Here is a 26,160-nt window from a genome sequence, read left to right on the forward strand (position 1 = left end):
TAACCATGCAGCCTGAAAATAGGGACTAACCATGCAGCCAGGGAATGCTGGGGCTCAGGGAATGCTAGTGCTCGAGCCCCCCTGTGCCTCATGCAGGCCGGTGTCCCCCTGGCCCAGGGTTCTCTTCTCGCAAAGGTGGTCACTGTTGACTGAGAACATGCCTTACCCATTAAACGCCCACTTTGGTCTGTCTTTTCTTCCACTGGTGGCACCTGCGCCAGTCTGCCGTGTCAGTGACCACTGCAGGGGGCCCCAGGGCCGTGGCTGTGGGCTGTGCAGCCGTGGTGGCCTGCAGCTTGCCCAGGTACCCTGCTGGCTACCTGCCCAGCAGCCGCCCCAGCCACCAGATGGCTCCTGCGGGCTTCTGTGAGACCCTGTTTCGGGGAGGGCATCCCCTCCTCGTGTTCCCCTCGGTCCTCGCCACCTTGTTGTTGCCGTTGTTACTTCTAAACTCCAAATGGAATCACTTTAGAAGCTTAGTATAAAGAGAAGCAGAGTGGCACAGCCCAACTGCCCGTACTCACACGGCCTGCCTTTATTCTGCAGCTCTGTAGAGGTGTGCTGTGCTGTGCCTTGAGCCCTGCTGGCAGCTCTGGGCTTCGTGTCTGCAGAAGGGCACAGCGGAGGTAGAGAAGGGCGCTAATGGTAAATGGGATGGAGCAGCGGCGTGCCGGCTGAGGCGGCTCCGTTTGCAGAGGGAAAGGCGGCGGCGAGCGAGGACCCAGCCCTGCTGCGAGCAGGAGGTGGCAGCGCCTGACCTCTAGAGGTCCCCTGCAGCCCAAATTCATTTGTGGCTCTTGGCAAGCTCGGTGGCGGTGCGTGCCGAGCTGCCGGCCACCAAATCCTCACAGCGCGGAGGAACCGGGCTCAACACACGGAGTAGGCTTCTTACAGAGCAGGTACCGAACTTGCGGGGTTCGTTGCCCCAGGTTGGTGAGGCGGACGGTGTCAGCAGAAGGTTTTGGGGTTGGTTTGGGGTTTTTTTTAAGGGAAATTCAGGGAGAACAGGTCCGTAAGGGAAACGGTCACAGTCTGTTGGTGGTGGGTACAGGGCGGAGAGGAGACGCTGCCAGCGGTGTCTGGAACGAGGGGCGGAGCTGCCAGAGGCTGTGGCGGCTTTCCCACAGCCCAGGGCTGGGAGAAGGGATGGCCTTCAGCTGCCTCCCGCATGGCTGCAGCTCTTGGGGAAGAGGGAAGTTACTTGTCACCAGGTGTCTCCCAGCAGAGCTGGGAAAGCCGCTCCATCCACTCACTCCCAGCTGAAAAGTTGTGCTTTGGGGTTAACCCTTGTGTGGCTGCTGCAGAGCATCCATGGAGAAAAAAACACCTTGAGGGGCTCAGGGAAGCCGGGTGCTGCAGGGAGCAGCGCAGTGTGTGAGGGAGAGCTGGGATTGCAGCTGAAGGCTTGGAGGCAAGCAGCAGCTCTCTGCCAGGATGTGGCTGCCGTGCCCTGGCGAGCTCCCTGGGCTTGGGGCACTGAGAGTGGTTTTATCCCAGTGCTCCTGAGGGAGATGCTGGGCTCCTGGCCTGCACTACTCCGGGCCCTGCTGGAGCAGAGAGCCTGTGCCGGCACCTTGGGCAGGTGGTGACGTGAAGCACCGGGGCGCTGTGAAGTTTGTGGGAAGGTCACATGAATATGAGGAATCGAGGGCATGGGGGAACGTTTTCCTGTGGGAAACAAGGAGCCCTGGCAGCGCTCCAGTACAGCCCTGTGTGCCAGCAGCGGGAGCAGCACACGAGTCAGCCTGCTGCTGAAGGTGATGGGGGCCGTGCAGGGTGGGGCTGGAGCGGGCAGCGGCTGCACTTGCTCCAGGGAGTAGAAGCAACGGGATGCTGTCAGGTGCTGCAGCCAGAGAGGCGCTCACAAGCGTCCAGGTCTGTGCCAGGACAGCCCAACAGCAGGACGCTGCAGAGGTGCCTCATCCAGGGCAGGGGCAGGCTTTGTGCCCGAGCCTCGTTGTGTTGCAGTTGCCTGGCACAAGGGAATTGGGGTGGGTTTGTGCACAGCACCAAGGAAACGAAATGTGTGTCTCTTTCTGCAGCCCACCGAGGCTGGGACACGCCTGTGTTTGGGACCGGGGAGCAGGAAAGCTGCCTCGGCAGCCAAGGAGACTGAGTCCTTCCTCTGCAGATACTTGCTTCCCAGGGCTCGCCAGGTCGGCACTGTAGCTGGGCTGGCTCCAGGCAGCACAAGGAGGCCAGGAAGGATTCTGAGCAGTTTAGGGAGAGCCATGGTGATGCCGTTAATTGGGAGCATTTGGGAAGGCAGAGCTCTCCCCCAAGGCTGGCACAAGCTGGGGCTGTGCCCAGTGTGGGGCAGGCGGTGCATGGCCGGCTCCCGTCTTGTGGCTTTGGAGAGCGGGAAGCAGTGAAAGGACACAGTTCCCTTCCCAGAGCGCTGCGCAGCCGTGGCTGCAGCACACCTGGGACAGCAAACTGCCCCAGTGGCACCCAAATCTCTCCTGAGGCCCAGCTCCCCTCTTTGCTGTTCCAGCCAGGCCCCTGCCAGCTGGCACAGGCTGTTCCTGTGCTCATGCCAGCTCCTCTCCTCGTGTGCATCTGTGAGTGCCCGTGTTGCTGCAGGCAGGGAAGCGGGAAGCTGTGGGGGGAAAGAGCATGGGGAGCAGCGTAATTCAACTGGGAAAGATGTGTAACATGGGCTGGAAGGGGTGAGCCCCAGAACTGGCGATAGGATGCTTTGTTTGGGGGTGCGCTTGTGACACCTTGAGCCTGCTCAGCAGCCTGGCTTTGGAAAACTGAGCCGCGGGATGAGAAGGTCAGGGGCTGAAAATACTGTAAGGATGGCAGGAAGGGCTGGAAGGGAAGGAAGACACACACCCCGCTGAGAAATGTCATCTTGAGGGGGAGTTTTTGAGGCACGGCAGGAAGAAGCCAGAACCGCAGAGAAGGCTGTGGTGGTGGACTGTGCAGTAAGATGGCACCCTGGAAAGCAGGGAGCAGGAGGGGCTCCAGGATGGGGGCACTCAGCCTGGAGTGAGGAGCACCAGAGCCGGGGCTGAAGCTGGAACTGCCGGAGAGGCACCGAGTTCACGCTGGGTGATGCCCCTGGCTGCCCGGCGCCTCTCACGTCGCCTTTCCAGGGGTCTGGCGCACAGCAGCTCCCCGGCACCCTCCGGTAAAGCCAAGCCAGGTCTTGGTGAAAAGCACACCACCAGACTGGGAATCCAGGACAACTTTCTTTATTGCTACCAGAAGGCTTTCATCAGTACAATGGCTCTGGATACGATACCTTCCTCAGGGCTGTGGAGAGAGCTTACAGTCGGGACAGGGTGTTCTGAGAACAGGGTGTCACACGGAGGGGACACGGTAAAGGTCTGACTCTTGGTTAGAAGTTACGTGAACACAAAACTCGAGGGTCGGGGTGTTTTGTTTTGGTGCTGTGGCTGATCGTGACACACGTTCCAAACCTCAGGCGTCTGCAGCTGCCCTGGCACCTCACCCAGCAGTGCTGGGAAATGTGCAGGGAGAACCGGGCTCTGCACAATTAAAGGGTTACGTCTGATGGAGAGAACCAAGCCTTGGTGAGAATCCACACTGAGCGCAACACGGCAAGAAAAAAACGGTTTCAGTTCTAGTGACACAAAACCCAGTAACTGCTTTCTGTGTTGGGAAAGGCAGACTGGTGTAACTGGGAGACGTCTCTGCGAGGCACAGAGCACCTTCACACTCCCGTGGGCATTACTGAAGTGTGGAGCAGCTTGCAAGCGTTGGTTTGGGTTTTTTTTTTCCTGCCTAATCTTTTGTTTGAATCCAGTTTTTCAATATTATCACATTTAAACACCCAACTATTAACAAAAGAGGTTTTCTGTTTAGAAGGGCAAAAGAAAGCTGTGGTGGAGGTGGGGCAGGACAGAACGTCATGCACAAGACTGGCTGAGAACTAAAAGAGGAGCAGGCAGAAAGGGAGCGAGGAGCAGGTGGGAATGGGATCAGAGAGGCATTAGTTGGCTGGGAAACCTGGAACAGCTCCGCAGGGCTGATGTGAGCTCTCGGATGTGAAGAATGGGTTACGACACACAGGAGCAGAAAAACAGTGGAACCGACAACACTAGAAAGGAACAGGGTTTTGCTACTTTTTTTGTTTGGTTTTTGGGTCTTTTTTTAGGTTTTTTATACTTTTTTGTGTTTTTAAGTGCTTAAATAGTGGAACTATAATTAGCCGCACAAGAAATAAAATTCAAAAAAGGGTTGGGATCTCTTTTTCCTGGTTTTCTTTTGGCTCCCTTCAGTTCAGCCTGACGAGGTACGGCCCCTTCTCGCCCCGCTAAGGACACGAGCTGCCAGGTCCCGCGGTGGCACTGGCAGCTACATGACAGACACCGGCTGCAGAGGCGGGCAAGGGGACACGCTGCCCTCCTGCCGCGAGACGTCGGCGCCGCAAACAGAGCCCACGTTCTCCAGGGCCACTGCCTCCGGGGCCAGGTCTTCGTTGTAGAGGCGCTTGATGCCATCGTAGAAGTCGTCCACTTCCATCTCTTCCACCTTGCGCTTGGCGGAGCCTGGCTTGCAGCCGCTGGCGGGGGCGGGCAGGCGCGGGTAGAGAGCGGCTGTAGCTGTGACGGGCGCTTCTGGCCGGCCGTTGTCCTTGGAGAAACCCGGCCCTGGGACAGAGGAGGGCTGGCGCTGGAGCGCTCCTCTGTTACAGGTCACCAGGGTCTGCTGGAGGGGACTGTAGACATATACAGAGTTGGGCAGCAGAGAAGGCTGCAGAGTGGAAAGGTGATGTGCCACGAGCTCCCGGCAGTGGATCAGCTGCGAGCTGTCCATCTGGAGTGGGAAGACAAGCAGAGGTATCGCTGTTTTGGGATCACTGGCAGGGTGAGGACAGGGCACGGACTCCCAGCGCCCCGGCCATCCGTGTGCCTCGCTTGCCAACAACGTGCTGTACGGTGACTCCCTAAGATACACCCCCTGCTCCTTCCTGCACCTCGTGGCAATCACGGGGGGATGGAGGCAGAACTTTGAGGCATTAAAGGATTTCAGAGCCTGTTTACAGCAGCTGGAGTGTGTTCCCAGAGTGCCTGCAAAGTTCCCTGTGTGCTGTGAAAGAACGGAAGAGCCACTAACAAGCTGAATTCTTTCCCGGTGTGTTCTCTCCCTGGTGCAGCAAGGGGCTGCGTACGTCAGGGCGCAGGGCTCCTCGCCCTGTCACCCAGTGGCGGTGGTCAGGACCGAGACCTGGCGGCACCGTCCCTACAGCTGTCCCTCCAGGCTGAGGCCCCGGGCCCTCCCCGCTCCGTCCGTGTGCGCTGCCCTCCTCACCTGTGCCTTCTGGAGCAGCTCGATGATGAGAGCCAGCCAGTCGGGGAGCAGCTTCTCCAGCTCCAGGCTGACGATGGCCAGAGCCAGCATGGAGCCCTTGAACTGCAGCAGCTGGAAACAGGCCATGCAGTGCAGCAGCTGCTTGGTGAGCACCGCCACGTGCTGCGAGGGGCTCGGCGTGGGCAGCAGGGCCAAGAGCTGCGGCCTGCTGGACACGGCCACGGCGTGGAACTGCGGGACACAGGCACAGGGGGCGGATGGGGGCCACCGGCCAGGCCGCCCGCACCTTGGGAACAGCTGGACGCACAAGGATCCCCCAGCCCAACCCTGGAGGCAGTTTCCACCCCGTGGGGAAAGGCCTGACATGCTGAAGCCACCAAAGCTTGGTGCAGCCTTTCTGGTGGGACCTGCCTGGGCACCAGGCTCTAGGGCTCTGCAAAAGGCCTTCCTGTCCGCCCTTCCCTCTCCAGTGCACATGTGGCATTCGGAGGTCCTAGACAAACTCCTCAGGCAAGGAGTGAGGATGAAATCCCACAGAGAACCTCAAGACACCTCCCTTGATCTCCTCTCCTGTGTGGATCTGGCTCTGGGCCGTGCAGCAGGCACGGATCCACACTCGCAGCCCACCCCTGGGGCTTTCTCCATGGCTGCACTCCTTGCTTTCCTGCTGCTGGTGTTTAGCTTGGAGGAAAACCACTGGCAGTGAAGTTAGGGGCACAGTTTTCAGGAGCTGTGAATCTGTGGCTGAACACACCCCAGACCAGGCCAGAAGGTCAGACAGCAGGCCCACGGTTTGGATACTGCACTTCAAGAGTGACAGGTGTCCTCTGCAATTCTCTGGCAAGCCATTTTCTTTCAGAAACTACAGGTACAGAGGAATTGCAAATGTATCCCAAAGTCTTTGCTCCCCTACAGGTAGAATTTTAGTCTAGGTGCCTCTTGACACGTTATTTGCACTGACAGACACCGGAAAGAACATCAATAGCCCTTTACTTACAATATGAAGGAAATCCAGTGGCGTTGCCGTGTGAAGATCCCAGTTCAGTTTATCCAGGATGATCTTCTCCATTCTGCGAATTTCAGCTGGAGAACAACCACAAAAGCTATCCCGAGCCAAAACTTTCAGTACTGGAATCCTCTGCAAGTCCCGAGGCAAAAAAAAAAAGAAAGGAGAGAACCAATCGTTAGAGCAATCACATCAAATGCTTCAATGCTGTCCTGGCAAGTGGCAGGCGCCACGAGCAAGCAAAGGTAGGGCTGGTAGGGCAGACAGTCCAACAGACAGGTAGGAAGAACAGAGTTACCTCATCTTCCTCAATGGTCTTTGCAGCGAGGAAGAAGCAGCTGATTGCAATACAGTTCAGGTACTTCGGACGGGCCTGTGGGACAGGACAGCAGAGAGGGCTCTGTGTCAGTGTGCTGCTGCAGCCACGCCCTGCTCCTTCTGCTGGGGCATCCCAAGCCCCAGCATCTCCTTCTGGACGTGCAGGCTGACCTCCAACTACGCCCCGGCAGTGGCAAGCTGTGCCAAGCACAAATCCCTGCTCTGTGACATCAGGCAGGGCAGGGATCTGCCGGCCCCGGGATCGGAGTGGGCAGCGCTGGACTGGAAAGAGCTCGGGGTTAGGCACTGCAGCAGAAGCGGCAAAGAGAAAACCCTAAGGGGAGCTCATCCCCTCACAGAAAAGCCACTTCACCTGCTGCAGCAGAGCTCTGCTCCGAGTGCTGCTGCAGGTCAGACACAGAGCGGGAAGGGAAATGGGAATTGGAAAACACTGTCTTTGCCTGGGGAAGTGTAACTCAGGAAAACTTTTAGAAACCCTTTGTAATTTCACACTACGGTTCCCAAAGCTGTGGCCCAGGGATTAGTGAGGGAGAGCTGGTCCCTTCCACAAGGAGTTGGTTTTTAGGCAAGGCAAGATGGATTTGGAGGGGAAAGGGGGATGTTTTTGTGAGCTTTGTACATGTGACCACCTTGACAAGGGGCTTCACTCCCACTGGCAGTGGAATAACCACTGGCCCTGGCCCCCTCCTCCAGAGTGGCCGGGGCTGGGAAGTTAGAGGCTGTTCCTAAACCCTGGCACAGCTGCAGACCCGTGAGCAGCTCCTGGCCGCTGGGCTCTCCTGTCTGTGGTCAGGGATGCTGAAGGCAAAGGGAAGTGAAAATCCTGCGCTCACACCCTGCCCTTGTGTGTTTGGGAGTCCAAGGGAATGAAATCCCTTAGGGCAGGGCTGGGACGGGGCCCTGCCGCGGGGGCTGCGCAGTGACGTACACCAACACTGCTGCTTCTGGGTAACAGCCAGTCCCAGCGATGCCCAAGCCTGTTCCTGGGGAAGGGACTGGTGGTGTTCATAACAAAATCCCCCAGAGGAGCCCCTGGTGAAAATACAGGAGTTCAGCTGCCTCAGAGGAACGAGCACAAAGCCCCAGTGCTCACCCAGGCAAAGCTCCTTTCCCCCTTCCCGCTCACTGCCCAAAGCTGGGCTCTGGACTCGCAGTCCCACGCTTGCAGTACAGACTCCTTGGCTGCTCCAACTTGCTGAAAGGAAACCTTGAGGGCACTGGCTCCTGAGGGATCTAAATCTTTGCCATCTCAGCATTTCAGTAAATCAGCTACTCTGGATTCTTAAAAACAATAACTTCAATGGCTTGCATGAAAACATGATCAATATTTATTAATATTTAAGGGGTGAGTTAATGAATGATGTCACTTGTGCTCTACCAAAGTCTCTCACACGGGAAAGCAAGGGCACAGGCTCAGAATGCATCCTCCAGATGCCACCTCCTAAGGGACACTGCTTAAGGGACACTGCTTACCCAACGTGGTGGTGGTGTGGGGTGAGACACGTGCAGGTGAGACCACGGACTGCTGGACATGGAATGTAACTCAGCAAACGTGGTAAGAGATGAACATCCAAAGCCTGATTTCACAGCTCCAGAGCAGGGATTCCAGCTTGGAGCACAGTGTGTTTGGTCACTTGGCACGCGCAAAGCACGGCCCAGCTAAGGAGGCCAGAGGGGCAGCAGGTCCCGCTGGCAGGGAGCCCGAATGTTTTTCCCCCTTTTTTAAAGCAGTTTCTATGGGGAAACAGCCTGAAACCAAAGGGGCTCATCCATTCCAGTTGGGTTCAGCACAGCAGGAGGGCATGGCTATCACATGGACAGCCTGCAGCTGTGTTTGCTTGCCTTTTTCCTGCCCACCTCTCGGACATCAGTCCAAGGTGGAGTCCATCAGGCTGTAGAGCAGCTTGGTAGGGAACTACTCCCCCAAAAGCCCTCGGTCTGTGTTTCAACCTTCTTCACCCATTTTTGTTTCCCCATTTCCCTGCACCAGACCCCTTGCTAGGCTCAAACCTCTCCTCAGTGTTTTTTTTCCAGCTGGTTTCCTGCTAGCAGGTGCCCCAGCATTGCGGGATGGTACAAGTGGGAGGAATGCAGCCACGGAGGTGAGCGGGGCCTGTCCCTGGTGCTGCTGTCGGAGGGCTGGCCTGGGGCTCACGGGCACTGCCTTTGCCTTTTGAGTCAGCCCAGGCTGAGGAAGGCCCTGCTCTCTCGGTGCCCAACCCACCCCCAGCTCTGCCTGCAGACTGTGAGCAGGGCAGGGGTGGGGGCCGGGGGAAGGAAGCGCGTCCGTCCGGCCACGCTGCTCGGGCTGCACACACCAACCGTGCAGCGGGGCAGGAATCTGTTCCTCTCTGTGGAGCTGCAAATATTTACCTTCACTGCTGCTAAAAACCTGTCCAAGAGGCTGATGGCCAGGGCGAGCGTTTCTGGGTAAAGGTGGAACTGGTACTTGAGCTTGGCCAGCCACTGGATGACCTCATCCCTCTGCCTTGGAGAAATGGCTACATCCTGGGGGGGAGAGAAAGACACACTGCTCTTACACACGGGCTGAGAAAGTCCCAAAGGCTTTACATCTGCAGGAGTCACTCAGCACTGAAACAAAGCCTCCTTTGGCAAGGGGGAGCCTGGAGCCAGCCCCAGTCATCACTTCGTCCCTGCAGTCACTTATCCCATCCCCAAAAGCTGCCCTGGAAAAGACAGCTTTCCTTACAGCAAGCCCAGACCTCACTCATGTCACTGTGCAGTGGGGAAAAGAGGATGGGTGACTTGCAGTTTGTCAAGCACCGGCAGGCCCAGCTCCAGAGTAGTTCCCAGAAATTCTTTATTTCCTTATTATTTTCTTAACCTCCTCAGAACCATACGGATGCACAGAAATTCCCACCTGGAACAAAACCCCCCCTTGCCAACAGCAGAGTGGAGGGACTTTGTTGGGGTTTTGTGGGGAAAGGTTTCTTTTTTCTTCAAATCATGGGGATTTTTTTTAGCTCAGTGCCCGTTAAAATAAAGAAAATTGCGAACAACTGACACGAGGCTCTCCGTGGCTCAGTGAACTGGGAACGGGGAGGCAGCAGCTACAGCTTTGCCTGCAGTTTGGGTTTGGTGTTTGGTTTAGGTGTTTGGCCATTGTCTCCCCCATCGATCTGTTTGGACAACAGCTAAATTTCAACCACACACACAGCTCAGTCATTGACACAAAATCCTGCCCTGTGATCCAGTTCAGAAATATCTCCAGCTTTCCTGGAGCCTTTCACATCAACCAAGGAACTGTCTGGTCTCGCTCCAATGGGGATTATTGGGGATGCTCAGCAGGGATGTGTCCAGAAGCATGAAAAGCTGGGCTGTAACTGCCCCCAGTAATGCCACAAGGGCAAAGCAGCAGGAATTTAAAGCCACCCCAGTACTGATACAGAAGAAATACTTCAGGCTATGTCTACCACTGAAACACCTATGTGTACCTTCCACAGACAGCAACAGTGCCCGATGCAGTTCCAGGGTGGAATGTGAGCCTCCCTGGGGGCAGGAGGGCCCAGGAGCACAATGAGCACACCACACACCAAGAGAGGTTACTGAATGCTCTGCTCAAGGTGTTCCTGAGAGTGGGAAGGGGCCTGGGGCTGGACCTGGGGGGAAGAAAGGGGAATGCTCGAGGACACGTGTGGTGTTCCTGCTGGGGAGGGGGGGCTCTGCCTCAGCAGCATGGGGGGGATTTCAACACCACCACTCCCCCCCCCAGCCCTTCCATCCCTGGCAAATTCCCGCTCCTGCTCAGGAGGCAGGAGCTTCCACAGCTCCCAGTGGTGTGTGTCCCGCCTGGGTGCTGTTTCCCTGTGCCTGCCCAGGCAAAAGGTGAGGTCTTCTAAAAACAGCATGGCTGGGAAGGGTAAGACTCTCCCTCTCTCTGCTGCCTCTCCTCCTCAGCCCTCCCGAGCCCTGGCCTTGGATCTTGCCACCCTTCATGGGCAGCCAAAAGGCAGCGTTTCAGACTCGGGGTGAGCATTCCCAGCGGGGCTGGAACTCGGGGAGCAGCAGCAGCTGCACATGCAGTGCCTGCAGGACCTGTCCTTGCTGTGTGAAGGGAAAAGAGTTTGACCCAAACCCACAGCGTAGCTGGGACGTGCCATTAAGCCAACCCCAGCCGTGCAGTGCCTGTGGGAGGAAGGAGCAACTGCAAAGCACGCTCAGCTCGGTGCATGTCCAGCACAGGGAAGGCTCCAGAATTAAACTGGCTCCTTAGGAACTCCATGGGGAAGCAAAGGAAAGGAGGGGAGTCTCTAGCTCTCTTTGGCACCCGACAAAAAGGGTGTCTACTCCAGACCCTGTCTGCAAATAAAGGACAGAAGGATGGGGGCTGAATCCCCTCACACAGACAGGTGAGTTTAAACACCAGGAGAAGTTGTTACAGCCTGGTTTAGGAGACAGGCAGCAGGAGTGAGAACTTTTTGGGTCCCCCCGCCCCCCAAAAACCCTGCTGCTGCGCCACACAGGGCAAGGAGCTTCCCACACAAATACCAGGCTCTATCCCTCTCTCTCAGAGGTGCCCCTGTGACACCCTCAGAACACAAATAACAACATGCAGCACAGTAAAATTAATTAAGCGGCGAGGTCACTGATCCTTAGTTAATTGAAACTAAAAGCAAAACTGAGACACTCTGGGGGCTGAAAGTGAGAAAGTCCCTTTGGGTGGAAAAGCAAAGGTTCCTCCTCGAGGCAGAGGTACTCTCTGTGTGTCAGCCCTGCTCCAGGTAGGAGAACCAGGGGCCAAGACGTAGGTGCTCCGGAGAGCGAGCACAGAGCAAATCATCTCTAGGGATGCTGATCTCTCTCGTACCTTGAGACTTGTGGAATATGTAGGCTAAAATAAATATTATCTGTGAACTCAAACACGACTGTTTTACTGCTGCCTAATCGACAGAAAACACCTCGGCTGGTAATCTTTTCCTTAACGCCTCCTGTCCCAGACAGGTGTTCTGCTCTTTCCCCGTATCTGCTGCTGCCTGGTCCCTGTGGGCTCCTGGGCAGTGAGCAGGTGACCTTTAGTAGGACTGGAAATAAACTGAGCTCTCCAGATTCCTCAAGGGCTACAGAGAACAAGTGGGGAGACAGAGCGAGCCAGAACAGGAAAGAAAAGAGGCATGACACAACTGACACTCTCTTTCTATAAAAATAAATCAAAAAATCTTCACTGACGCGCCTCTCAGCCACAAAGTTACTAAAATCAACCTTTGACCAGTCTTTACGGCTCCATTTCTCAAACCTTAATCCCAAGAAAACTCCTGAATGTCACCTGCATCTCATATAACCCGTTGGGGGTGGGGTGGGGAGGGCAACCAGAAGGGAAAAAAATCGAAATCCATTCAGAAGCAGGAGGAGGTTCCAGACTCAGCCCACTGTTTTTCTCAGGCTGAAAAGCCTCGGTGAGATCTGGCTTTGGTATGTTGCACACACTGGCCTGCATTTAAAGGAGGGAACAGGAATTTTTAGGCAAGAAGTACAAACAAAACAGAAGAATCAGGTACATTGAATCACCAGGAATGAAGTCCCCAGAAGATTCTGCACCCCATCCTAAATATGGAAAGTCTTCCTGCTTCTGTAACTATGGGTTTCTTTCTTCCTGTCAAAGACCTCAACAACACATATTTAGAAACTGAGTTTGTTCTGGTTTTAAACACCAGAACCAAAAACGTCTCCTAAAGAGTCAAAACAGGAAGTTTGCTCCCCAGAAATACCTCCCTGGTGTCTCCAATCAGCTCGCTGGATTCCTGCAGACGCACTCACCGTTTTGTCACTGGCAAAGCAGGTGAGTTCATTAAACCCCCGTGCGGCCGCTCCACCCTTGGAGCAGGGAACGGAAAGTTCCACACGCTTCGGGGTGCCAGATCTGATCCACACAAGGATGCAGATTTCCCGATTGCCACGGAAAATAAACAGCAGTGTCGTGCAAGGGAGGTTTTAGGCTGCTGCAGCTGCTTTCAGAAGAAGGCAGTGGACGTTAGGGAACCTGACCTTCCCCCAGATATTGCAGAAAGCAGGGTAATTCACACTGCGAACGCTGGGGGAACACAGGACAGTTGGACAAGCTGGGTGTCATGAACCACAGGAAGAGAGGGAAATGTGTGATTAGACAGGAGTGTTCCCAGCTGCTCCGTGGCCTCCAAAGTCTGGGTTTCCCCTGAGCAGACAGCTGTGTTTATGCTCTCCTCTCCCTCTGACCTTCCTCCATCTCACACTCACACACACGCAGCTTCTGCTCCCAGTCAGTGATCCCTTACTGCTAGAAAACATTTAGTAGCAGAGCACTGATAGCATCAAGGTCTGAGCTGACACGTAGGAAAATAGAAAGAAAAAGGTTACACCAAGAGAAGAGTTTTGGGGTGGAAATTCCAGGAGCAAGGACGAGCACAGAGGGATTGACTGCTGGGAAGTCTGCCTGAGGCAGGTGGTGGTTTCTGAGCCACCAGAACCAACTTCATCACGGCAGAAAGGCAAGTGCCTCATCCCTGTGAAATCTTCCCCGCTGAATCTGGTTTGGCTACCCTATCTTGTTATCCTGTAATCTTATCTCCCTGCATTATAATCACCCCAGGAGCACAGCCAGCAGGGAATGACAGGCTGGTTTACCATAAGCCAGAGTCTTAAGCTGTACGTGCCTCAAGACAGCCACAGCTACAACACACTCCACACCTCTGACAAACCAGATCACTCCTTTGGAAACCAAAACGTGGATTAACAGAACTGAGGCCCTTAAAAATGGATTTGCTCCTGCCCAACAGCAGCGGCTTCTTGTTTGTCAGACAGAGAAAACAAACATGACAGGGATTAGCTCTGACAGCAGCTGACTTACCTGTGTGAACGTTTCATGTAGTGCAACAGCAGCAAGCCTGGATCCCGGCCCTCAGCGTGGTTATTTCAGCCCAACCCGGCAACAAAGGGCCAGAAATTCTGTGACAACGTCCTCACGTTCCACATTTTGTTACAGACAGAACTTTGTGGAGAGCACAGGTGTTTGCGAGTGCTCAGGTGAGACAGAGCCTCCTCTCAAAGGAGCACAAATCCACTTTGGGCTCGGTGAGGCCACGAGCAGCCTGGTCCAACCTCCCTGCAGCACAAGAGGGGGCCTGGACTATGGAGCACCCGTGGGCTCTTCCACCCTGAATTTTCCTCCAGTCCTGTGAGAACATTCCTCAGTGGAACAGGCTGGAGCAGTGCCTGGCTCTGCTTCCCTTGACACGAGCTTGCACCCTGCTCCATAAATAGACCTGCTGGAGCCAGTGGGGTTCTTCCTGGAGCAGGCACCGGATCAATGTTGTCATTAGTGAATTACTCCAAGGAAATAAAGCTGCTCTAAGGAACTGTTGCAGAGTTGGTGCCCAGCAGAAAGAGGCACTAATAATCCACACCGTTTGTAAAATGAATCAGGACGGTGTACGTATGTGCTCTCACAAGCCCAGCAGAGATCGAACCCCGTGTGCTGTGCAGTGCATCCTGCACCCCTGGGGCAGGTGTGTCCATCAAATAAAGAGGGAATCGCTTCCTTCAGAGGCTGATTCCCTGGGTGTCAGGAAAGGTAACTGCTCTTGAACACCTCCAGCTGCTCCCACTCCAACCCCCCGCCCAGGGCAGTCTCCTGCCTCTGCTGGCACGGATGATGTGAAGGACAGACATTACCTGATTGGGCTGAATTTTCGGCACATATGCTTTCCACATTTGAGCTTCCCTAGAGATTGCCATCTCCAGAAGGAGAGACAACCTCTGGCTCTCCAGGGGTCCTGAAAACTTCATGGTAACCCTTGGATCCACCTGCCACCCAGCTGGATACAGCTACCTGCAAAACCAAAGACAGCTCGGTGAAACACTGGGCTGTGCCTGTCCAGGCATGAGACATTGCAGAGGGGACTAAAGCTGCAGGAAATGGAACCGCTCCCCCTTGCCCGGCAGTAACAGCCTGTCAAAAAACTTGTCCATTCCAACTGGAAAACAAAGCAGAGACAAGGTTTTCATCTTTTATTTCTTTAAGGACAACAGATTCCACCACCTGCTCTCTCAAGTGGAGAAGATGATGTGATGGGAAAGGTTATTTAGGTAGTTCTGGGGCTGCCTACCAGGACAATGGCTGCAGATTTTTAACAGTGTTAAATGACTTCAGCAAAACAGTGAAATGGTAAATGAAGGGTAAATCCATGGGAAAGTTATTGGAACTTCTGATTCTTTGCATGAGGTCTTGTGCAATCCCCCCAAGGTGGATACTGGCCAAACACTAACCAGGCATTTTCATATGAATACAGCAGTCCAGGCTGTATTTACAGGAAACAAGCAAGGTGCTGACTCTGAGAAAATAAACAGAATTCACAGGGAAAACAATCCATTATTATAAATAACAACAAAAGCAGCTCTGAGCAAATGAAGATTCAAGGTGCTTTCCCAGAGCTAAAGGAAACCTTAAAGATCAAGACTGATAGAGAACAAATATTATTCTTTATTCACACAACCTGCACCAGGTATAAAACCACACTCCAATCCCACTTAAGAGCCCAGAAGGTTTTAAGTGGCAAATAAATGTCAGGGCCCTCTGTCCTGAACAGGAACCCCTTCTATGAGAGATTTTTACATAATAAATCCTGCTCCATGAACAAGGGACAGCCTGCACTGGCTTGGCATATCCCCACACAAGGTGTCCAGATGTCACGGAATACACACAACACTTTGGAAGCAGGAGTCCTGAACAGGATTCCCAAAGCTCTGTGGCATGTCTCTTCCCGCCAGCCCCCAAACGGCCACTGTGGGCAGAAAAATCCCTCCTACAAGTTCCTCACTTGCCCAGAGAGAGACTCTGCCTGGGGAAGTGAAACTCCAGAACCTCCAACCACAGCTTATTTACGTGCATTTTCACTCGATGGTGCGTTTCCTTTTTAAACCTGGGGCTGATCCTGAGGACACTCACTGTAGATGGGGCCGAAGGGGAAACAGGGCTGCAGGCACAGCCTCGCTCCAGCTCCTTCCCTCGCGAGCTTCATTAGCATCTCGTGATCCTGCCACCAGAGTCACGGTTTTCCCGGTGGCCTGACTGGCTCCCAAAGGCTGGATCCCTCACCATCTCATGGCAAAGCTGTGCCTGAGCACTGCACCACGTACAATGTGGCAAGGGTAGGAGCAGACCCACGGCAGAGGCCGAGGCTGGGACCAGTGCTGAGAGCCAAGGGACAGGGAGCAGCTTGCTCCACGCTCGGCAGGAAAAAAACAGGAGCTATATTTAGCCCCGCCATGTCTCCTAAAATGAAATATTGATGGTCCTTCCTCGGTATTGCAGGAAAGAGAGAGTAATTAGCCAACCCCCAAATCACTGGAGACAGCACAGGGAAAAATTTCAGGCTGTTTTCTCCTGTTGTAACTGATAAACATTCCCACCATGTTTACGACACAAATGGGTTTCACAGGCCCCTGGAACCAGAAGAGAGCTTTTAGTTACCCTGATCCCCTCTGAGGTTGTCCCCGTGGTGCTGCCTGGGCTGGGCAGTGACCCCACAGAGAGCTCGGGGTGTCCCTGGAGCCCCGACATACCCAGGGCCTTGCAAGGGGCATTCTTAGTGAGCGCTGCTGCCAACTGCTCTCCAGCTGCCAAGGGCAAAGGAGAGGGGAAAATAACCTTTCCTTTGTGAACTAGGGACGTGATTCAATTGAGGGCTGAGGCACAATAACCTTTATAAGGGAAAAAAAAGAAGAGGAATGACGTGCTTGAAAGTTTCCCTTGGAGCAAGAGTGGCGCGCAGTTTTCCAGCACAGAGAGCACAGCCGGGAGACCAGCCAAGCACCCCGGGGCTGAATCCAGTTTGCATCTCCATTGACATAGCTCTCCATCAGATAAATGTGTGCCATTGGAAAAAGCGCCAGCAGGATTGTGTGCGGGCTTCCCAAAACACAGAGGAGCAGAGGCAGAGCAGGCTCTGGGAGGATGAGGAGCAGGAGGGCTGGCACAGCTTCCCAAAATCCAGCACAGGGAGGTCCATGGACTCTTGTCTCTGCCCAGCTCAGGACGGTAACACCTGAGCAGCCCAGGAAGGCGAGAGCAGCACTGCAGAACCCTGTCGGTGCGGCAGCACCTCTCACACAACAGCAGGGCCACCAGGAGGCCTGAGCCTGCCCCCACAAATATTTGCTCCAGCCAAAAACTTTCCGGGTCTTTCTGCAACCCAGCCCAAGTCACCCACGGCTGGAGGGACTGCCCAAGCTGGGACAGTCACCATGAACTAACTCACCCCAGCTTTCTGCATCTTTCCCTGACTTAAAATTAAACTTTAGCTTCAGGGTGCTGGCTTTTTGGGTTTGGGCTTTTCTCCCCCCCCTCCGTGGTTACTTCGGGAGTTTTTCAACCACTGTTCAAACAGTTCCTAAAGTTCCTAATCTTGACTGGAAGGTCAACAGACTGCACTGAAACCTCTTAAAAGAACAGCTGGGGAGTTAATAAAGGAGAAGTGAACCCAGTCGAGGCACTGGCTTTGACGCCTCCTGTGAGGAGCTGCAAGCTGGATCTTGCTCCGAAATTAGAGAGTCAAAACCTTGGTGTGAGGTTTTCACTTTTGAGAGGCATCAAAAATCACCTTCTTACCCATGGTGAACACCCCGAGCTGGTCCATAAAATAAAGACCTCTCATCTCATAAAGATCTCGCTTTGGTCCAAGTTTATAGCTACCTTGACTCAAAGAAATGCTTTTCAGTTTCCCTGGAGAGATTTCAGGCTGCCAAGTGCTGCAGGCTACAGTTTCCAAAAGCAGTTTCTGCAGGAATTGGGGCAGATGTCTCCCTGACCAAATAACACTTCATGGTTTGGGGGGGGTGCATTCGCGTGGGATGCAAAATAGAGGAATTTTTTAAAATTTATTTTTAGGCTTTGTAATCCTTTGCAGTGACTATAAAAAGTGCCTCCTGCACATAAAAGATGCTGCTCGAGGAACGTACTATTCACTAGCAGGACAAGCTCCTAACACAGCTCCTGACTTTCCTGCCCCCAGTTGCAATTTAACTGTCCTCGTACAACTGGGTTACAAACAGGACCACTGCCAGAATTCAGGCAAGGAACAAAAGCCTCTTTGGTTTTGATTGTGGCTTGTTTTCTGTTGGCTATGGGGGGTTTGTTTGTCTGCTTTTTAAACACAGCTCATTTTGTAAACAATTAACAAGGTTTTTAGGGCTAGAGACAGCCCAAACCCCACTATCTTTGCTTTGCACATCAATCCAGGGGGGTATTCTGAACAATGGGGGCAATTCCAGTAGAGCCGAAGCACCACGCCAATTTCTGCAGATCTCACATTTTCAGGGACCAGCAGCCAAATCTGCTTCAGCTTCAGCAAGCAATAATAAGATCACAGATGACCTGCAAACAGATTTTTCTGGGCAGTGGGGGGAAGGCGAAGCAGAAGGAAGAGAGGAGGAGACTGAATTCCTCGGAGCTCCAGCCAGCCATCTGTGATTTCAAAGGATCCAAGCCTACTGCTAGCAGAAATGTCTAACTGCAAGTTGTGATTAGAAATTTCAAAGCTGTGGCTGGGGGCTGGGATGGATGTTAATTTTAGTACCTGGGGCTTTCTCTCAGCTTAACTCTTTCCTCACGCCCCGGCAGTGAAGCGGTCCGGAACTCTGTGCTGGGCAGAGGGAAATGCCAAAGCACAGCCTTGACGTGTGACAGCAATAAATAAGCAGATGACCAGCACGGGTTCAAATCACCTGGTTCGGGATGCACCAAACAAATGGCCAAAGGAAATAACTCGGCACTGCTGTGAGACAATAAACATTTTTCAAGCTAATCGGCTGGGAGAAGTATGTTTGGGAATATAATTTCAAAGGTTAACACCTAAGCAAGCATGTCTGTTTGAACCACCGCACTGACTTGTGGTCACATACGAAGGGCAGTAAGAACTGTCCCCACGAGCAGTGCGTTAGTGTCGGACCTCCAAGTGATCTCAGACCTCTAACCGGCAGCACGGCTGAGCCCTGGCTAAGCCCAAATTCGGAAGGAGGCGATTTTCTGGAGGCTGGGAGAGGAAGAGGGCCCTTGCCACTTGTCTGTGTGACTCAGCCCGAGCTGCCTCCCACAACCTGGTACAAAGGCAAGGCTGTGAGGTATTTTGGCAGCATCCTTCAGCATCCTTCAGCTCATGTACATCACACGCTCGCCACTTCTTTTCCTCCAACCAGATTTTTCCTGCGAGTGCAAATAAAGCTGACCTCATTTTAGTGCCGGTTTTCCAAACAGATGAATTTTTCCAAACATTTTCAAGGAACCTGCCAGCTAAAACCACAGGTCGGAAAGGGAATGCAGAGCAGTGTTTTGATGGGAGGGAGGGGAGGGTTTTTGACGTCTTGTTTTCAAACAGAAATCCCAGCGTCCATTTGGCAGCTAGGAAGGAGGAGCCCTCTGGAAAAAGGGACCAGTTCTAAGAGATCTCTACTCCCCTTCATTCCCCCAGCCTTGTGAGTGACATCAGAGGTTTGCTGTTTACAGGAAACTTAAAATGGTATTTTCCAAAGTGGGGACTTCTAAAAAACAAGGCAGAAGGTGAACTGCTCCCTGAACTTTCAGACAATGTCACCATTCTTCCCTCCTGGCGAGATGGGAGTGCTTCCAGACCCATGCCTGCCCCACTCCCTGTTCTAGTGGCTCTGGTAGGAAGTGCCAGAGGAGGAGGAGGAGGAGGGGGAGGTGGTGGTGGTGGTTTGCATTTCGCTTTTTGTCTTGAAACTGCCAAGATGAGTCCATTCAAGCAGCCTTTGCCCAGAAAGGTCTTTGGTCAGTAACAGCTAAAATGTTCCATGCCAGAGCTTCCGAGTGGTGCAAACAGGCTGCTTTAATCACAGCTCCTTTCCCTGCTGGGGCAGCAACAGACCAAACAAACTGCGGATAAAAGGGAAACTCAGGATTCAGCCCTAGGAGAACAGCTCCAGCTGCAGAACGTATGTGTTGATACAAAGAGGAGATGAAACTCAGTATTTTTTCATGAGTTCTGCTCCGGGATTTTGGTTTATTTGAACCTAAAAATCAGTGGAGGATGTGAATACCTCCCAGTGTTCATAAAAATCAGCCCGGGATGGATTTCAGTAGGAATGGACCCTGCTATTGTTTGGCAGCAGATGCCAAGGCTCAGGAACAGGTCAGGAATGAGAGCCTTTATTGTGTGCACTGGGGTGTCACGTCAAGGACAGTCAGCCCTCGCCTGGGACAATCACAGCGGTCACATGCCAAAAAGACAGTGCCATCTTCTCGTTCAGAACTGAAGCACCAGACAGAATAAAGCATTTGCTGAAACGACCCCAAATACTTGTATGCTTTTTCCAATGTAAATGGCAGATCAATCCAAGACAGCAATGGCTGAGCCTTGTACAAATTCCCTGAGCACCACTGGCAAAGGCACGAGCAGCTCCCACAGGCAACTGACCAAGGTTTGAATGGCAGCCCCTGGGGACTCTCCGCATCTTTTGGGGCCAAGGTTCGGGACTACTGGGGAACACCTGCGAACCTCTGAGGAACGTGAGGGCACTGCTGCTGCTGAGCCACTAAACCAGCGGGCTGAGGGAACCCCAGCAGCTTCCAAGAAGCGGCAGAGTCTATGTAAGAGGCAGCTCGAGGCAGCAGCACCTTTTGGCAGAGCTGATGTGGAATTGGGCTGCTGTGAAGGGGGCCTCTGGCAGCCCTGCCCCAGTACAAGCAGTGCCAGGCATGGTGGTGGCACACCACGGGCCTTGGTCCTGCAGAAGTGTTTGGTTGTCTTGGAAAAGCCATGATGCTGAGTTTTAGGAGGAAATGAGCAGGCTGCACAGCATCAGTTTTATGGGAGATGGGCAGGATTTTCTGTGGGACTGGTCAGCTTGGACAGCCTCAGCCTCATCTGCACCAGAGAAGCGGGCAGTGCCCATCTCCACCAAGCAAAGTGAAGTGTCTGGGGAGAAGGGGAAGGGTGGAAGCGGGTGACTGCTGGCACTAAAAGGAAACCTTCTGCCCCACCTCAAGGTTTATAACTACAATAATGTTCAAAGTATGTTGGGTGAGAAGACAGGAAGGTATCAAAAAAACCCCAAACCAACAAATGCTGTTTAAGTGGGGTCACTTTCAGCATTTGCATGCAAGCAAGGACACATCTGTGAGGCTCCCTTCTGGTCGGTAAGCACTCCGTGGTGCCTCCCTGAGGTGTGTGTCTGCTCATGAAGAGCGTGGGGAGGTAACGTGGAGAGGTGTGTGCAGGTGAAAGAACACAGTCTGGGATCACAGAGGTGTGGCGGGATGGCTCCCATGACCTGGCAGTGCTGCAGTGGAGGGATCCAGGCTCCTGGCAAAGAGGAAATGCCGGTGCCTCGGTCCCCGTGGGGGACTCCCAAGGACTGTGACGTGCGCGGGCAGAGCACAGGGAAGCCAGGAGCAGCCTGGACAGAGGGGCTCCACTGGAGCCCACACCCTCCTGCAGAGGGGCTTGTTGGGACCTGTGAGGGGCAGGGGCTGCCTTGGCTGCAGTGACCGAGGGACAGCGGAGGCAGCTGGGGATGAGGTCACACAAAAGCCAAAGCCCAGCTGGAATGGCGTCTGGCAAGCCACAGGAGAGACTGAAGGGGCTTGAGTACTTGGGTAGAGAGGGGATGGCCAAGGAAAATCTGGGCAGACTCCTGGCTGGAAGCAGGGATAAGTAGACAGTGAGGTGGATTGAAAAGTGGCTGAATGACTGTGTCCAGAGGGTGGTAATCAGTGACATTTCTTTACTGTGAGGGTGACACAGCTTTGGCTGGGTTGCTCAGGGAGGCTGTGGACTTTCCATCCTTGGGACACTGAAAAAGTGTTTGGACACGGTGCAGAGCAACTGGTTTTAGGTGGCCCTTGGAACAAGCTGACCTTCAGAGGTACTTTCCAGCCTCCAGCACCTGGGGATCTCAAGGACTAAAGGCTCCTAAAGATCTAAGGGCCCAGAGCAGCTTGTCGGTTCTTCAGGCAGCAGGAAGGCTTCAAAATTATAAAAAACAAAAAGGAGCAAACCAAACCTGGCATTATGTAATGTCTCACTGGTAGCCTCCTCAAGGCAACACACGCAGAGCATGATTCACTTCTCCCACCACCAATGTAACTGGGTATAAATCAACAGCAACTTGAAGGAAGTCACTCCAAGGAAAACCAAGCTCACAAAGGATGAAGGAGAGCAGTAATTTCATAAAACGGGGCCAGAGGCTTTCAAGCCCATAAAAACTAACTCTCTAGAGGCAAGGGCCAACAGGCATTTGGAATTTAAAGCATCATGCACCACCTTTTGAGTAATATAATCCCCTGAAACCAAATAAATACAATGCCTCTGTGGGCAAAAACACAGAGACAGGATTCAGCAGCACCTCTTTTTGTCTTTCGGCAGCAGTCAGTCATTAACACCAATGAACAGTGATAAAACCAAACAAGTTTATGCCCAGTTCAACACCCACATCCAAAAAATGTCTGACCACGACGGCCTGATTCCTTCTTAACAACAGAAGAGAATCTTGTCTGAAAGCTCAAGTGCTCACCAAGGCAAATATTTTGCTTTGTAGATTCTGACTGGCTTCAGGATAAATTAGTGAATACAGCTAATATCAGGATACAGTGTGAGGCAGTAAAAAGATAATTATGAGGAAATGAGGAATTATCTGCTGTTGAAACAATAGATCAATTATGAGGTACAGCAGAGTAGCTGCAGAGCAGCATTCTTGTGCTCTGAGGGTACTGCCTCCTCTTTCTCATCAACCAAAGAGAACCCACACTTATAAAGCTTAATTATCCTCCAGGAGCTCGAGCTTGCTGACTAATTAGCCTCTTGTTGAGACAATACAGAAAAGGATATAATTCCAATTGTCCACAAAAATAGCATGGCACAGGCACAGTCCTGGCTCTTCCCTGCGTATTCAGCTCTCCTGTCCTGCGAGAGCCTTGATATACCCACAGATCTGGACAACCTAAAACCAGTCCTGAGCCTAAAAAAACCCAACAAACCCAGACACGAGAGCTCTGAAAGGGGAGGTACAGATGAAGGGGAAGGAAGCAGAGTGTCTGAGGCAGCCTGTGACAGAGTGCTCCTACTGCTGCCTCCACAGCCGAGTTGAGTGAATCCCGCTTTGCTCCTGTCACCGTGTGCATGGGCATACTCACAGGGCTCTCACAAGTGAGAGCTAAGCTGAGCTCCATGGCTCAGCTGCGTGGCTGCAGTTAGGAGCACGTCGACACCAAGATTTACAGTCAAAACGATTAAAAAGCGTAAAGGTTGAAGCTTTTAGGAGCCGAGTTCTTGTCTAACAGACAGTGTAGTCAAGTCACCCCAGGCAAGAAACAGGGTCTCGCTGCGAGCAGTGAAAAACCACCACAAAGCTGCAAAAGCCTCTGGCAGACGGGTTCATCCAGCAGCTCCCAGCACCCTGGTAAAGATGTTTGGTGTCTGGGCTGCTGAGCAATACGGAGTATCTGTAGTAACACGTCATTTACGAGTGAGCTTTTAGAGGAGTTTATGGCACAGCAAGTGCAAATACCCACTGCGGTTCATAAGTGAGCGCTGGTAATATTCGCCGTCAGCAAACACACAGGAAGGGAAAATGTCAGACCACATCTGCTTCGTACAGAGACTGGAGACACCTGAGACTTCCTTCCACCTCAGCGACTTCACTGTGCTTTTCTGGCTTTTGAAAATAGCTATTACTGTGCTGTACTCTCAAAGAAACTGTTCTCAATGAAGCAGGAGCCCCCTTAAAATCCACCTCCTTGATGGCCAGCCTGGCTTTCCTGCTGCTTCACTGGAGTGTGCTGGTGAGAAGGTCTTTGGTCAGGACCTCCATGAGCCCCACAAAGTCATGGGAGCAAAGGAGAAAAGGCAAATACTGGTGGGTTCCAGGGCAAGTTAGTTCTGGGCACACTTTCTACGTATTGCAGGGGAGGAATTGAGATCCCACAGCCATGTTACACTCCACCCAGAGATGCAGGTCTTTTCCACTCACAGTCTGCTCCATGCTCAGGCGATCGAGTCCTAAGGGTTGTCATTTGGCACTCAAAAATGACGTCTAGTTTTCCAGAGGCCACGGGTCCTGCCTGGCCTTTCCAAAATCCCTCAGTGTGGCATAAACTGCAGATGTTTTTACCTATCCCTTCCACACCCAGTCCAAGTGGATCATTTACACCGGCATGATGCTGAACTTTATTTCCTAAATATAGAAAGTGCCTCGTAAAAACACAATGATTAGACCCGTGAATATAAATGTTCCACAAAAGCCAGTTCAGCATGAGGTCAAGACTAATTACTGCTTTAACCATTGGATGGCTGCAGGTGTGCAAGGGAAAGCATCTTCCAGCAGGCCCTGAGGGAAGGCACCTTCCACCACAGGGATGCTGCTGGAGGTCTCATTTCAGTCTGTGCATGAGGGATGCTAAGAGGCAGGTGAGCACAGAAAGGCTGAGAATGGAAAAGGAACGAGGCTGTAATTACAGGGGAGATGCTGAAAGCTTTACAAAGCTGTAAACATTTGGTCCACCCAAAAAGCTTCTCCCAGGGCGGCGAGACGAGCAAAGACAGCAGCAGTGAACAGTGTCACGCTTGGACTGAGCCCTGATTAAACTGATAAATGCTGGACTTGGGAATACAGGACAGACACAGTAAAAGCAGCAGCTAAGATCAGCTCTGCCACATCAAACTGTGCGCAAGTTCTACGCAGGGGTGAAGGATAATTAAAACTCTGCGTGTGTGTGTGTGTGTGTATCTATATACACACACCCCCCATGTGAAAGTTCAGTTCCTGCTGGGGAGAAGCCAAAAAATCAGCTTCCCACATGCCACGCCAAGGTCTGTGTAGGCGCAGAGGAGAACGAGCCCTCCCCCTGCCCTACGAGCCGGCCAAACTACTTGAAAACCAAATCTGAATCATTTGCAGGCATCCAAAATCCAACCCTCGAGACAAGGAAAAGATGGCACGATTTGCTTTCTGAGAGACACCCTCACCTTGCCTGACCTGGGCTCCAGGTGCACCTGCAGAGGCGGGGGGCACAGCTGCCAGCCCTGCAGCCAGAGGGGAGATGCTTCCCTTTCCCAAGCGTGCCATGCACCACTTGCATCTTGCCCAGTTGAAACGTTTTATTTAAAAAACCTCACCCTTCTGTCTTTAAAAGGGGCTGTGCCGTGTACACGCTGCTGCAGCACATCACAGAAAGGAATGTGTGAGAGCAGACAAAGGCTGAGGCTGAAATAATTTTTAAATTCAGGCTTGAATGAGCCTGCTGTCTAAGACCCTTAAATTTAAGAGTGGTAAAATGAGGGACTGTTCCTTTCCCCCTCCTTCACGGGGTCAAAAGGGGAGGATAGGTGAGCAGGTTTTCCTGTGTTCAGTGGACAAGTTTTCAGAAGGATTTTTTCTGTCACTCTGCTTTTTACCGTAGGCACAAAAACCAATGGCAATCTCACTCCCTTCAGTTCACCCCTCTGCAGATGGATTTAGAGAACACAATGCTGCTCTTCCTTCAAGGAAACTTCTTCCATTGCAGCCGGGAGAGCTAAGAGGGAAGAGAATGCAGCCCGTCTCTGCAAACGAAGTACACGAAGAGAACAAAACCAGGAGGCCTATAGGGAAGCTGGAGAGAGACTCTTCTTCAGGTACTGTAGTGACAGAACAAGATGTAATAGGTACAAATTGAAAGAGGAGAAATTTAGGTTCGATATTCGGAAGAAATGTGGCGGGACACTAGAACAGCTTGCCCGAGGGAGGCTGTGGACGCCCCAGCCCTGTAAGCGTTCCAAGCTAGGTTCGATAAGGCTTGGAAGAAGCCGGTCACCTGGAGGTGTCCTGCCCATGGCACAGGGGGTTGCGACTACGTGATCTTTATTTAAGGTGCCTTCCAACCCCGTAACATTCTCCGACTGTAAATGCCGTGCGTGGCGCCGTGACCAGAGTCACACCTGGGGCAGCGCTGCTGTGCTGCTGAGCCCCTGCACGGGCCGGGGGGTCACGGCGGAGGGACGGGACAGGCGCCGGCACCGAGGGGCAGCGCCGCACCCGCACGGGCACACAAAGCACGGCCGGCAGGATGCTCTGCGCGCCTGTACTTTGCGCCTGTATGCTTACAGCGTTCATAACCACAGCGATGCCGTGGAACACCCCCCACACCCCCGGTCCCCCCGTCCCCGCCCGGCTCTCACCTCCCCTGCGCGGCGGCGGGGTGCCCGGCGGGGCCCGGCCATCAGCACCCCATGGCGGGGCGGCGGCGCCGGGGCTCCTCCGCGGCGCTTCAGCACCGTGCGGGGCCCATGCCCGGGGCGGCGGCGGTGGCCGGAGGGCTCCTCATGTCGCCATGACGGGAGAGGGAAGGGTGAGAGGGAATCCGTGGAGGGAGGAGGGAGGAAAGGGGGGGGAAGGGGGGTAGGTGGGCCGCCGCCGCGCGGGAGGGAGGGAGGGGGGTTAAAATAAAATAAAATAAAATAAAAACGAAAAGGGAGGGGAGGGGAGCGAGAGGCAGCCCGCAGCCAGCCGCTTCCCGGGGGGTTCGGGGAGGGGAAGGGGGGGGGGAC

At 53.4% G+C, this 26,160-nt stretch overlaps 1 protein-coding gene across 3 annotated transcripts; it reads right to left on the minus strand.

Moving 5' to 3' along the window:
• Positions 1 to 3,184: 3,184 nt before the first annotated feature.
• On the minus strand, positions 3,185 to 26,160 carry CCNI (cyclin I). 3 transcript variants are annotated; one of them, XM_066184759.1, is made up of 7 exons: positions 25,792 to 26,160; positions 14,294 to 14,450; positions 9,002 to 9,136; positions 6,588 to 6,662; positions 6,281 to 6,421; positions 5,284 to 5,394; positions 3,185 to 4,788 (listed from the first exon to the last, which is right to left on the minus strand). In XM_066184759.1, exons 2-7 carry the CDS (start codon positions 14,405 to 14,407, stop codon positions 4,327 to 4,329), a joined length of 1,038 nt encoding a protein of 345 aa, XP_066040856.1. In that variant the 5' UTR covers positions 14,408 to 14,450; positions 25,792 to 26,160; the 3' UTR covers positions 3,185 to 4,326. The 3 variants fall into 3 exon arrangements, with proteins under 3 accessions (XP_066040856.1, XP_066040855.1, XP_066040857.1); XM_066184758.1 differs by having other exon boundaries at positions 5,284 to 5,514; XM_066184760.1 differs by lacking the exon at positions 5,284 to 5,394.

The sequence above is a fragment of the Chamaea fasciata genome, unplaced genomic scaffold (assembly GCF_029207755.1).
Source record: "Chamaea fasciata isolate MVZ Bird 193981 ecotype frontalis unplaced genomic scaffold, bChaFas1.0.hap1 SCAF_6, whole genome shotgun sequence".
Taxonomy (NCBI): Eukaryota; Metazoa; Chordata; class Aves; order Passeriformes; family Sylviidae; genus Chamaea; species Chamaea fasciata.